Source organism: Tachypleus tridentatus, chromosome 3 (assembly GCF_004210375.1).
Source record: "Tachypleus tridentatus isolate NWPU-2018 chromosome 3, ASM421037v1, whole genome shotgun sequence".
NCBI classification, from domain to species: domain Eukaryota; kingdom Metazoa; phylum Arthropoda; class Merostomata; order Xiphosura; family Limulidae; genus Tachypleus; species Tachypleus tridentatus.
Genome location: NC_134827.1, coordinates 55,181,859 through 55,197,078, shown reverse-complemented (window position 1 = coordinate 55,197,078; position 15,220 = coordinate 55,181,859). Strand labels below are relative to the sequence as shown.

Here is a 15,220-nt window from a genome sequence, read left to right as displayed (position 1 = left end):
TTTATCTATTTACATGGTGATCATAGTTTCACTTTATCTATTTACATGGTGATCATAGTTTCACTTTATCTATTTACATGGTGACCATATCTTATTAATATCTGGGGTATAATTATATCTTAATACTACTTTATACCAATCACAAAAAAAGATAATTTATGTAATATCCCAAACTTGCACACAATATTCATACCTAGGGTGCACATGTTAATTTCATGTTACTGGAGGTTACACGAACATCATTAATAAAATATTCTACGCAGCCAATTTTAAAATATATTATATTAAAATACGAATAAGAAACTAAGTTGAAGTTAATGTCTGGTGACAATCATTTAGTTGTAATAGATTTAGTGTAGAAACAAGAGTACCTTATTGTAATTAACCACTAGACTTACTCTAGTTACAAAACATTTTGTTTCTCAGTGATATCAGTTTAGAATTGAAAATTTAATGTTCTTAAAAACAGATAAAGACAAATATTACTGAAGAATTCACTACGTATATTTGTTGATGCTATATTTATGTAAAGATGGATTTATTAATCAATATGTTTTTATCATGTTATTGGAAAACCAAATGAATAACAGTGAAATAACTTACCTGAGTACTTGCCTTCATATTTGTAGAACCACAAACTTATATACGTTCAGTGGTACCAACAATTTTTTAAACACGTATAAATATCTCCAGACGAATCATCCTCCTTATTCTCCAGACTCTGCTCCATCTGATTATCATCTGTTCCGAAGTTTGCAGAACTATATTGATGGAAAAACCTTGGAACACATGAAGATGTCAAAACTACCCTGTCTACATAATTTTCCTCAAGGCTTTTATGGAAGTGACATTCAGAAGCTTGTGAATCGTTGGCAGGAGGTAATTAATAATAATGAAACATACATTATTGATTAAATAACGTTAAAAGTGTTTGAAATCCTTTCTCTTTTTCTGAACCTAAAATTGGATATTACTTTATGGATGACCTAATACTTCCCATACATATGGTCTGGTCAGTCAGTACTTATCACAAAATGTTAAAACTACTTCTCATGCATGTGGTCAGTCAGTACTTATCACACAATGTTGAAACTACTTCTCATGCATGTGGTCAGTCAGTACTTATCACACAATGTTAAAACTAACTACTTCTCATGCACGTGGTCAGTCAGTACTTATTACAAAATGTTAAAACTAACTACTTCTCATGCATGTGGTCAGTCAGTACTTATTACAAAGTGTTAAAACTAACTACTTCTCATGCATGTGGTCAGTCAGTACTTATCACACAATGTTAAAACTAACTTCTCATGCATGTGGTCAGTCAGTACTTGTTACAAAATGTTAAAACTAACTACTTCTCATGCATGTGGTCAGTCAGTACTTATTACAAAATGTTAAAACTAACTACTTCTCATGCATGTGGTCAGTCAGTACTTATTACAAAATGTTAAAACTAACTACTTCTCATGCATGTGGTCAGTCAGTACTTATCACACAATGTTAAAACTAACTACTTCTCATGCATGTGGTCAGTCAGTACTTGTTACAAAATGTTAAAACTAACTACTTCTCATGCATGTGGTCAGTCAGTACTTATTACAAAATGTTAAAACTAACTACTTCTCATGCATGTGGTCAGTCAGTACTTATCACACAATGTTAAAACTAACTACTTCTCATGCATGTGGTCAGTCAGTACTTATTACAAAATGTTAAAACTAACTACTTCTCATGCATGTGGTCAGTCAGTACTTATCACACAATGTTAAAACTAACTACTTCTTATGCATGTGGTCAGTCAGTACTTATCACTCAATGTTAAAACTAACTACTTCTCATGCATGTGGTCAGTCAGTTCTTATTACAAAATTTTGAAACTACTTCTCATGCATGTGGTCAGTCTGTACTTATCACACAATGTTAAAACTAACTACTTCTCATGCATGTGGTCAGTCTGTACTTATCACACAATGTTAAAACTAACTACTTCTCATGCATGTTGTCAGTCAGTACTTATCACACAATGTTAAAGCTAACTACTTCTCATGCATGTTGTCAGTCAGTACTTATCAACAATGTTAAAACTAACTACTTTTCATGTGTGGTCAGTCAGTACTTATCACACAATGTTAAAACTAACTTCTCATGCATGTGGTCAGTCAGTACTTATCACTCAATGTTTAAACTAACTACTTCTCATGCATGTGGTCAGTCAGTACTTATTACAAAATTTTGAAACTACTTCTCATGCATGTGGTCAGTCTGTACTTATCACACAATGTTAAAACTAACTACTTCTCATGCATGTTGTCAGTCAGTACTTATCACACAATGTTAAAACTAACTACTTCTCATGCATGTTGTCAGTCAGTACTTATCAACAATGTTAAAACTAACTACTTTTCATGCGTGTGGTCAGTCAGTACTTATCACACAATGTTAAAACTAACTACTTCTCATGCATGTGGTCAGTCAGTACTTGTTACAAAATGTTAAAACTAACTACTTCTCATGCATGTGGTCAGTCAGTACTTATTACAAAATGTTAAAACTAACTATTTCTCATGCATGTGGTCAGTCAGTACTTATCACACAATGTTAAAACTAACTACTTCTCATGCATGTGGTCAGTCAATACTTATTACAAAATGTTAAAACTAACTACTTCTCATGCATGTGGTCAGTCAGTACTTATCACACAATGTTAAAACTAACTACTTCTCATGCATGTGGTCAGTCAATACTTATTACAAAATGTTAAAACTAACTACTTCTCATGCATGTGGTCAGTCAGTACTTATCACACAATGTTAAAACTAACTACTTCTCATGCATGTGGTCAGTCTGTACTTATCACACAATGTTAAAACTAACTACTTCTCATGCATGTGGTTAGTCTGTACTTATCACACAATGTTAAAACTAACTACTTCTCATGCATGTTGTCAGTCAGTACTTACCACACAATGTTAAAATTAACTACTTCTCATGCATGTGGTCAGTCAGTACTTATCACACAATGTTAAAACTAACTACTTCTCATGCATGTGGTCAGTCAGTACTTATCACACAATGTTAAAACTAACTACTTCTCATGCATGTGGTCAGTCAGTACTTATTACAAAATGTTAAAACTAACTACTTCTCATGCATGTTGTCAGTCAGTACTTATCACACAATGTTAAAACTAACTACTTCTCATGCACGGGTTTGAACTAAAATATGAATTATTTAATGCTGTTTATATGTATATTTTGATATTCAGTGTAAGATATATTTTAAAAGAACCAGAAATGAAAACATGAACCTAAAGTATAAAGTTGCAACCAAACATTTATGATACGTGAATCTTACAAAACTGTGACATTAAACCTACAATAACCTAACCCTAACACCTTCCAGCTATTCTTCATAATTAAACAAAATAATTTAAATATGTAATATCAAATGTTTAGAAGGAAGAAGATACAGTTATGACCTTTTTACTGTGACATCACCAAATGTTTGAACTTATATAAAATTAATACATCCTTTAAATGAAAAGGAATATATTTTATGTAATAGACAAAAAAGAATTATAATAAATCCATCATCCCCTTACACAAATGTGAAAAATAAGTTAATTTGAATACAACCCAAACAATTGATAATTAATATACATGAGAATCAGATATGAAACAAGTCCCAACAACACTTACATGAAAAAAACAACAACTTTGTTTATCAAAATGTAAAGGATATAACATGGTTTAAAAATTCCACTGTTTACTACTAATAATAAAAAGTCACCTTAATTAAAGACATGAGAGACAAATTCATACAATGACTTGTATTTTATTTGAAATAAACAGTTCTGGATAATTCTTAAAATATCACTGAAACTTGCCAGAAATTTTTCAACACAAAGTCATACACAGTAAAGTTGTACATGAAATAAAAACATTACCTATCAAAATGTTATAACAAAGGTTCCAAAACTAGAACTAAGAAAAGTTTAAAGAAACAGGTAATTTCAAGATAAAACAGTTTACAACTGCAGTAATTTGATAATCAGAAACAGGACGAAAAAAACTTTTACTGTTCTTTGATAGATTGTTTAGTCAGAGTATTCATGATGAATATTTGTAGAATGGACGACAACTGCTTATTGTGGAGACTCAGTTATAGAGGACAACGTTTCAAAAGTCTTCCGCCTTTCGTCTTCAGGTGAGACGAATTTATATTGTAATAGTAATAACAACCACAGCCTTGAGAGATTAGAGTTGACACAGAAAGTAAAGCAACATCTTCATAAAGATGGTTCATCACCGTTATCAGAATACAGGCCTGTAGTTCTGTTAAAGATGGTTCATAACTGTTATCAGATTACAGGCCTGTAGTTCTGTTAAAGATGGTTCATAACCGTTATCAGATTACAGGCCTGTAGTTCTGTTAAAGATGGTTCATAACCGTTATCAGTATATAGACCTGTAGTTCTGTTAAAGATGGTTCATAACCGTAATACAGGCCTGTAGTTCTGTTAAATATGGTTCATAACTGTTATCAGTATACAGACCTGTAGTTCTGTTAAAGATGGTTCATGACCATTATCAGATTACAGGCCTGTAGTTCTGTTAAAAATGGTTCATCACCGTTGTCAGTATACAGACCTGTAGTTCTGTTAAAGATGGTTCATAACCATTATAAGATTACAGGCCTGTAGTTCTGTTAAAGATGGTTCATAACTCTTATCAGATTACAGGCCTGTAGTTCTGTTAAAGATGGTTCATAACCGTTATACAGGCCTGTAGTTCTGTTAACGATGGTTCATAACTGTTATCAGATTACAGGCCTGTAGTTCTGTTAAAGATGGTTCATAACCGTTATCAGATTACAGGCGTGCAGTTCTGTTAAAGATGGTTCATAACCGTTATCAGATTACAGGCCTGTAGTTCTGTTAAAGATGGTTCATAACCGTTATACAGGCCTGTAGTTCTGTTAAAGATGGTTCATAACTGTTATACAGGCCTGTAGTTCAGTACAAAGCTTATATAGAACAGTACACAAATGTCCCACCAAAAGGTAATTATGTTTTAGTTATACCTTTATATGGTTACATGTGATTTGTATACAATAACATCCCACAAACAACTTCAAGAAGTGAAAAACTTAATAGACAGAAACAAAGATAAACCTATTTCCTTTATGTAAATACCTAACTCAAGTTATATGTTCACACAACACACACAAAGCAACCGAATATGTATGGGTGAAAGGTTCAAGGTGCACATACCATGTCCTCGTACAGAGCACCATTCAACATGGTATCATAAATTTTATGTCAAAATCACATTTTACCTTACATTACCGACTTCCTAAAGCAGATAAAGTACCAAATACAATGAACATCAGAAGAATCTAGAAGCCATGCAAGTAAAAAGAAAACTCATTAGAGTCTGAATTTGTCAATTCACAGGCACGTGTTTTAGACAAATATTTAAAATATCTGATTCATGTTTTTGTACACAACAGACTTGTATGATTTACTATAAGCTTTTTACATTATATGAAGATAGAGTAAGTTAAGAAGTACAGCCAACACTACCTCTCTGACATGGAGACAACTCAACATACCAAGCTAAACATACAACTGATTAAAGGCAGTGGCCATGAAATCTTTACACAGTTTTCTTAAGGACAGCAGTGAAACAGTCCAAAAGTTTCCTTAAAAATACTTTGCACAAGTGTCTGTCATGTTTTCATGATTCAGGTTACAATGTCCAACCAGCTAACTGTGACTCAGTGTCTCTTTTATAAATGACCACTGACAGAAAAGATAAAACTGTCAGTTTTGTCTTACACTATATGATGTAGTTGACCAGCAAGTAAGCAGTTCTTGGTTCTGAATGGAACATTAACAATATGCGGAATAATACAGGGTGTTCGCAAAGTCGCTGTGCAGTTTCGTCTGTTAATAAATATACAAGTGAACAGTAACTTTCCGAACACCCTGTAGGTCACTGGAATATTCAGTTTTACCTGATTTCAGGTCAGCTGAACGCTTACTTAAAATAATACTTCACATAATGACAAATGGTGACTTACATATTGTTTAAGAAACACAACATAAGCTAAATGTTGAAGAAATACACTCACCAACATCCCTGAATCGATCCTGTAGTTTCTGTGACGTGTAAGATGCTAGGACAATACAAAAAACCACTTTATAAAAATCAAGAGGATAATTAATGCAATATGGATTAACAAATGTTCTAAAGGTTCTGCATCAGACTAAAAAACAACCACTTTATAAAAATCAACAAGAGGGTAATTAGTGCAACATGCATTAACAAAGGTTATAAAGGTTCTGTATCAGACTAAAAAACAACCACTTTATAAAAATCAACAAGGGGTAATTAGTGCAACATGCATTAACAAAGGTTATAAAGGTTCTGTATCAGACTAAAAAACAACCACTTTATAAAAATCAATAAGAGGGTAATTAGTGCAACATATATTAACAAATGTTCTAAAGGTTCTGTATCAGACTAAAAAACAACCACTTTATAAAAATCAACAAGAGGGTAATTAGTGCAACATGGATTAACAAAGGTTCTAAAGGTTCTGTATCAGACTAAAAAACAACCACTTTATAAAAATCATCAAGAGGATAATTAGTGCAACATGCATTAACAAATGTTCTAAAGGTTCTGTATCAGACTAAAAAACAACCACTTTATAAAAATCAACAAGAGGGTAATTAGTGCAACATGGATTAACAAATGTTCTAAAGGTTCTGTATCAGACTAAAAAACAACCACTTTATAAAAATCAACAAGAGGGTAATTAGTGCAACATGCATTAACAAATGTTCTAAAGGTTCTGTATCAGAGTAAAAACCATCACTTTGTAAAAATCAACAAGAGGGTAATTAGTGCAACATGCATTAACAAATGTTCTAAAGGTTCTTTATCAGACCAAAAAAAAAAACAAATAAAACCTTCACATGTTTTTCAACACTGCAAATCAAATAAACACAAAATAATCATAGAAGACACTCAGATACTAAGTAGGGAAACAAATGCAAAATCAAAGAAGCCCTGCTTATACAACAACTCAAACCAAAGTTAAACCAATATAAAGGAACATCTTTATATCTATACTAATTAATAACCTAACATCTAACTGCAATGCCCCCAACAATCCTGTACCCGTTTATACTCTTGTCCCTAAGACATGCAACCAGCAACAACGAACAGTTGCAAACTGTATTTATTAACCTGAAGTTATATAATAATAACTTCCAGTCAGCTATTCATGATGACATGGAACCCACTTTCAATAAAAATATATTTAAGTATACAAAAGATATGGCTGGTACAAGTATCAGAAACGATTATTTAAAAATACAAAATAAGTTAAGAGATTTCAACATCCCGAGGTCATCACCAGCTTAAGAATAACATCTTAACTTGAGAAAGTCGAAACATTGTTACTTGTTTTTAAACAAGAGCTAGCTATATACTTTGGAGCAAAACTAAAATAAATTTGGCAAGGAATACTATAGTTTTCTCACAATTCTGCTCACAAAGACTAGAATGCATTGCTTCAACAGTTAGGTTCCCTCTCTTTTAATGGTACTTTTGGCCATAATCCCAGTAATATCTCAAACAAAGCAGACTACATTTCTGGTTAGAACCACTTATCAACTGACCTTTGACATTTAAAATTTCCCAGTATTGAACTGGCATCATCAAACATGCTATTAAAAAAACCCACAATAGAGTCTTATGCTCATTACTATAAAATGAAAGTTGTTCCTTTTCACTGTTTACAAACAGTAAACAACCTCACTGACGATATTTACCTGTAAAAATGAAGACAGTTACACCCAAACTTTATCACTTCCCGAACTAACACTGACAGACACCAAGTTTACTATTTTACTGGGTTAGTTTTATAACAAAATCTGTGTATTTAATCTGCAAGCAAACCATGGAGGAGAAAGTGGTATATGTTATGTAAACTTCTACAAGTAAAGCAACACTAAAACCGAAAATGTATTCAAGTTACTAACGGACAAATGATGTGCAATGCCTGTAAATAAAATTAGCTGTTTAGCTATTTGTTGATATATGTAATCCACTTCAATAACCTGGTGGTGATGAAGACATTAGCATAAAAACCAGCTGTCAAAAACGAAATATCCTGAATCACAAAACAGTTTTTACCTGTTTAAACATGTTTACTGGATCACTGCTACCTATTTACTGGATCATTGTTTGCATAAGAATTAGTTCATCTTCTGCAACATAGTCAAAAGTAAAAGGCTTTTATCTTCTGTGTTTGCTCAGGTTGAGAATCATTTATAGTGAAAGAAATGGAATAAGGAAAGCAAAACCAAACAAAGCCTTTAAACCAGCAAACACTTACTTTGTTAGAGTAACCAACTGATGAGTAGAGACATCAAAACAGTTCTGTCTCCACATGGGTAAAGAGAGTTCACAGTGTTGCCAACACTATAGTGAAACTGGATTTCACATGAAACGTACACTTGCTCAAACAGTTTAAATTAATCAGTCTGAAACCATACTAAATGTAATACATACAACTTCCTGAAAGTATTACAATATGTAGATTCAGTAAAAATGTCACTACCTATTTAGATTTAGTAGTTAATCAACACTTCCTAATCATTTCCTGACACTGTAAGAACTCTCTATAAGTATTACACTATGTGACACAAATTATCTTCCTGGATAGTACGTGTTATTTCTTAATTACTTATGTTGTAAAAGTACAGAAAATGGCCATTATTCACTTCAAACTTTGCTTTTGTGACCTGGATAATCAAATTTAGAAATTAACCTATTTTATATGTAGAAATTGGCAAATTTGGACATTTTCATTTACATAAAATCTGAATAAAACAACATATGAATCATGATTTACATGTATTTATACTAAAGTTATACAGAAATGTTTACAAGTGAGTAGTTTTTCGAGATTTACGACTGTAATGTAAATCACTTTCACGTATCAGCCTCCAAATATAGTCAGTCTCCCATCATGTTTTCGTTATACACTCCCAGGTCACAAAAGCAAAGTTTGAAGAGAAAAATAGGTCTTTTCATTTACTTTAGACATAAGCAACTGGGAAATAACACTTTCTGTCCAGGAACAAGTAAACATTTTGTTACATAGTGTAATTTACATTTAAAACAAGCCACATTCTTGACAAAGACTGCTTATTGTGAAACAATATTTAAAACAGATGTAAATGTTAACATTAATGTAAATATAAATGGTGTTAGACTTGGTAGAAGGTTAAAAACAAAAATACTATTCACAGGTACAAGTTAGAGTGAAAGAAGTTCAAATATTTTAAAACATAATTTTAACTTTCATTGTTCAGATAAATAAAGTTTGTTTTCACATAGAACTAAAACCACCTCACATATAAATCTATCTACATGGGTATTTCTGGTCCCAAAAGATGTATCACAGATTCTCACTTTTACAAATGATCTACCTTAATATTCTGTATAAAGTTCCATTTTTCTGCTTAACAAATTAACTTAAGGTTATGTTAATATAAGTAACCAGCTTTCAAAGTTTAAAACTATAAAGGGTATATTAATAAATGTCTCTACATGAAATAAACATAGTTTAGGGTAAAACATTTTTAACCAAATTAATTATAATCTTATATTTATACTAAGCATTTTACTGCAAAGTCTGATAATCAGATCTGAAATGTAATATTGAATACTCAGTCAAAAACACCCACCTGGTAACTTAGATGGAAGTCCATCTACTTCATCATTTTTTAACTTGTCCTGAAATGTTAAGTAAAAAAAAAAGTGGAAATGACATTCACTCTTATCACACTGTTTTGTGTTCTTAAGTAGAAGAATAAAAGGAACAAAGTATTTGAAACATCAGCATGGAAACAATGATGTTAAAATTTAACAAAATAATGACACAATTTAAACAAACATGAGTGATAATTTCTGTGAGCTACCTACACCTTTCATGCATAAAATTATTACTTACATGGTGCAATTATGTGATATATTTTTTTGTAAGATATTAAGATACAAAATATAACTTACAATTCGAACACACATTGTCCAAGCAAACAACTTCAGACCATTAAATATTGCTGTACACAATGACGAAGGAATTTTTCAAATAATTGCTTTTGGGAACAAAGACCTTGAAAACAGGTTGCGTGTGGAACATATCTATATAAATTATATGTCTGAAACTTTTATATCTTATAACATATTTCACAAAACGTGCTCAACAATAACACACTTGATTTATAAAACATGGCTTAAACACATTTAAAGAATTAGCTTTAGTAAGATTTTTTGGCCAATTAATCTAAAATAAACTACTTATATCAGATTGGTTTTATTTCTTCCTAAGTAAATCCTTACAGACTACAACTGTTAATTACAGAGAACACATGAGATCTCTTACGATGACACAGAACAGTAAGCAGAAATCAATTCTTTTAATAAATATTTCTTTGGCTTCAAATATAAAGGATAAAAGTAGTGTCCACTGGATGGTCAAACACAACAGTACCATGCCTTTTACAATTGCTTTCATCATCAGGTTTTAAGTTATTAAATAGTAACTTTAAAGCAATAACATCAACTTATGTACTCTTCACATTTGACCTTAATGTAACTGTGTTAAACATGCTTAAAGTTTAAGACATGTCATTCATTTGTCTTTTTAAATCAAATGTTTTATTTGAATTGTTTTTAGGGTAATGGTTAACCCTACCATGATGAGTCAAAGGTCATGTCATCGTCCACGTTGACTTGCATTCATATTTTATTGAACGACTAGTGTATGAATTTAATTTTAGTATGTTTGGTATCAAATTCTAGATTACAATTTAATTTTAGTATTAGATATCAGTGTCTTAGTCTTCTCAAAATTACATATTTTTTTAAAACCAAACACAGCTTAGGTATTAAGCTTCATAAATTACACTGGAATTCTATGGTATCAATAAAGTTATTTATTTTTTTTTGGTTATTCATATGCATATATATATATATATTTTAAATACTAATTTGAAAAGACTTAGCAACCTACGGCAAACAGCAAACAAAGGTCATCGTAAAACTAGAATATATAACTGTTTGCAATTTCTGCATGTCAAGAAAAACCCTGGGCACCTCATTTTATCTCGAGCATTGGAAAAAAACCTCTAGAAGGTAAGACGGACGATTTCTGTTTGCTCGAATAGTAAGGTTTTATATTACACAAATTTTAGACCTTTTAAAATTTAATTTTTATTGTTAATTTCCAATAGTATAGAAAAAATATCACATATAAAATATTTTGCATGAACCTCTTACACATTAGTTGTGGATGAACTAAATTTATTCTTTATAACAACAATTTTATTTTGCTCTTTTACAAGATGGTACAGAGGGGAAAAGAGAGCTATGGAGTTTGCTATTCCAAGAATTTGGTGTGAACCTACTGACCACTCAAGCAAGTGCTACTTCTGCATGGTGTACCCTTCCAAATGTTGGGCTGGCAAGAAGACATCTGCTTTCATGTATCCAGATCATCCATCCCTCCAGTTCCACACTGCCCTGAGCTCCCTGTACCCACTCCACTGGAGAGAAACCAGCCATCCTCAGAAGAAAGCAGCTGAAGATCCAGATTACAATTTCAGAGGAGCAGCTGGTCAGAGAAACCCATACTACCCCAACGAAAGAGACATCAATGACTTGATCAGAGATCTGGGTCTAACAAAATCGAATGTCGAGCTTTTGACATCTAGGCTCAAGGAGTGGGATTTGTTAGACGAAAATGTGCAACTCACAAGTCAGAGGAAGAGTCACCGACATTTTTCAAACTTCTTCATTCATCAAGACTGGATCTGCTTCTGTCACAATGTATCTGGTCTGTGCTAGACAACTGGAATTGCCTGTAAACAAAAAACTGAACTTAAGTATAATGTTTTCACCATATGTTTACATAAAACAATTAAAGTTGGTTGTTTGATGGATGAAGACACTCCATGTACTGACTTTACTTTCCTTGTGTGATATAATGAACCAAACCTTTTTTACAGAAGTTAGCACACAAGATCACATGCAGAAGGTGCAATGGACAAAAAATCTATGCTCAAATTTGAGGCATTTTTTAAAAAATTCATGACACATTAACTTAATACTTTTCAAACATATACAATCAGTTTTTCTTTAAATAAAAATAAAACTCTACCGAACTACCTTCTATCGTTACAACTAATGGAAATATTTACCATACATAATTGTTTTTATATTATAAAAACTTACCTACAACCTTGGAACTTTTCACTTTAACCTTGAAATAGTTCTACATAATTTGTTTCAGCAACTATAAAAACAAAATCCAGTATATATGTAAGATGATAATTTCCTACACAAATTACCAGGTACATATGAAATACATAATGAAGCAAAGAAAAATTTATAACCTAATTTTTTAAGTGGGTGGAGATTCAGTGTAAACTAATGAGCAGTTTTGTTATTAAGCATAAGACTACACAAAGGTCTGTCTGTGCTCTGTCCACCATGGGAATCGAAACCTGGTCTCTAGCAGTATAAGTCTATAGACATACACTTTTGCCACTGGGTAGACAGCTAATGAACAAGGTAAGAAACATATATATATGTAGAAATGGTTGGTTTGGATTGAGAAAATTTTTTTATGTAGTGGAGCGAACAACGTTTTGACCTTCTTCAGACATCGTGAGGTTCACAAAGAAAGAAAAAGGTAACTGACAAATAGCTAACCACATGTTTGAAGGGGGTTGTGTAACTGAGTGTAGAAATGTAGAGGGCGTGCTTACTTAGATGTTTGATAAGTCTGTAAAAGAAACAAATAAAACACTTCTTGTGAGTTCATCCATCAAACAAATTAATCAATATGTTGCTTCATATATGCCATAATGTTCAGTATATTGATTCATATAGAACAGCCATATATTTTTACTTAAAAGGTGTAGTTCTAACACTTCTAGTGATATGTCACTTGAAGTTTGATATGACAGAGGTAAGTCACAACCAAAACTAAGATTAAGTTAAGCCTACAGGGTAAAGATATATCCACAGTTTTGTATTTGTAAGAATCAAATCACAAAGTTTTTCTTTAATTATCAAATTTCCAATTTGTTTTTCATACAATTCTCTACACCACCACTGGAATATACACAAAACATCACAATAAGTAATGTTCTGTTAAAATATTAAACAATTCCAACTGCTTTATCTTTGCTTTCACAAGGGCTATGCAACAAAAATGGCACCACCAGTGTTTTACACTGTGCTGCTATTACATAAAGACTAACCATCTGGCCCTTTGTTTTTAAAAGGAATAAATACGTTTTTGAACCATTTATTATTATCACTTAGTTTATAACTCAGTACGTCACAAGCAAATAAACAAATTGTCTCATTTTAGAAGTACAGTTTGTTACACAACTAATATCTAATAAATATTTGTGATGAAGAGAAACCCACTTGAAGTGAAAATATATTCTCAAGACGGCTGGTCAGGGTATTAAAACTTTAATTAAAATAAAGTTCAGAACAGTGTGTTAACCTTCTTAGGTCATCTTCAGGTTAACAAAGAGTTCTGAATAAAATAAATTTTAATTATAAATGCATTTTATAATTAGAAATTTTAACCCTAAAGACAACTTGGTACAAGTTTGGATAACTGAATTTATGTCAGTAATTTCACAATCAGAGTTCTTAAAATTTTATCTCCCTTTTACAGATTTGATCAATGTTGACCACAATTTCAAACTCACAGAAAATGCTCCAAGTATTTGTTTAACAATTTGTTTCCCTTGACGAGGTACATTACATATTCATGTTTCCCGTGATGACATGACATGACGAGGTACATTACATATTCATGTTTATATATAGCATTAAAGTTTGAATTATAATCTACAATTCGATTCCAAATTTACTAACATGGATTCATAAAATTTTAATTCAATGAAATTTTGAATGTGATGACATGGCCTTTGACTTCTGACCCATTGCTAAAGGGTCAGTTATGACTAGCTCTAATTAGATAGGAAGCACTGAAAATAATTAATGCATAGTATGGTACACTTTTAAATTAGTTCATGTGCCAATTTTCAGCAAACATACACACTTCTTAACTCTTCTGTATCCTGTGCTACAACTACAAGATGCAAATATATCAATCATTTTAATAATTCTTTCAAAAGTTCAATCTGTGTCAATAACTTCCCACTTAAAACCTTGGTATATTTTAAACTAATTTTTTTACTTTTTCACACTGGATTTTTAAACATCTCCAAGTAAGCATTCTTGTTATTGTTTATGACAAAGCTACCAAGACTCTCTTTTGCTGTCCCTAATCTTAAACTGCCACAGGGTACTAAAACAGGCAACAACATCTCTGAGCAGGTATTGAACTACTATTAACAGTGAAAATAAGATTAACCATCACACTGTAACACCCCCATAGCTGAAACAGCACGTATGTTATGTGCAAAGTTTATATCCCACATCTGACAAACTCTGAGGTAAGCACCCTAACCACTAGGCCATTAGAAGTTTGAAATTTGGCTATGTCATTTGTGGAGTTCACTATCTGATGATATTTAACCGCAGTTTAATCTGTTTAACTTTCAAACTTATAAACAGGTAATCTTTTCTTAAAAGTGCTAGTGTTAAATCTGTTCATTATTATTGTAGGATGAAAACTGTTACAATAATATCCATATAAAACTAACTACAAAATATTTCAAAATCTATGTTCACAATCTTTACAATTCAATTATACAGACTGTTTATCTTTTGAATATTCCTCCATTTTCAAGACATTTGGCATTCTTTATAAGTAGTGATATTGTTGTTTCAAATAATGAAGATAGCAAAGTGTTTTTTACAAAAAAATTTTATTTGGACAATCAAGATTTTTCTGCTGCTTCTGGAATGGAACGGGGTCTTTCTAAGTTGTGAAATTAAGCATCGTTTAGGGAATCTTTGAAAACAGCAATATGTTAAATGTGTACACATATACTGATAGCATTCAATCTTTCATTAAGTTACAGCTCTGTTCTCTCACTTTTGAAATGAATCAGTCACTGCCTCTAGCTGCTCCCTACAAAGGTACATTCAGGCATCTACAAAAGGACTGTCACCCTGATTCTTAGATAATTTGATACACT

At 31.8% G+C, this 15,220-nt stretch overlaps 1 protein-coding gene across 1 annotated transcript; it reads left to right on the top strand.

Annotated features, from left to right (window-relative positions):
• The first annotated feature begins 609 nt into the window (after positions 1-609).
• On the top strand, positions 610-11,933 carry LOC143246067 (uncharacterized). The gene is made up of 3 exons (XM_076492291.1): positions 610-879; positions 4,132-4,209; positions 11,432-11,933. Exons 2-3 carry the CDS (start codon positions 4,133-4,135, stop codon positions 11,931-11,933), a joined length of 579 nt encoding a protein of 192 aa, XP_076348406.1. The 5' UTR covers positions 610-879; position 4,132.
• Positions 11,934-15,220: the final 3,287 nt, after the last annotated feature.

Coding starts and splice junctions, on each gene's coding strand:
- LOC143246067 (XM_076492291.1), top strand. CDS start 4,133: ATGGACGACAACTGCTTATTGTGGAGACTCAGTTATAGAGGACAACGT. Junction 4,210..11,431: donor CTTCCGCCTTTCGTCTTCAG/GTGAGACGAATT, acceptor CTCTTTTACAAG/ATGGTACAGAGGGGAAAAGA.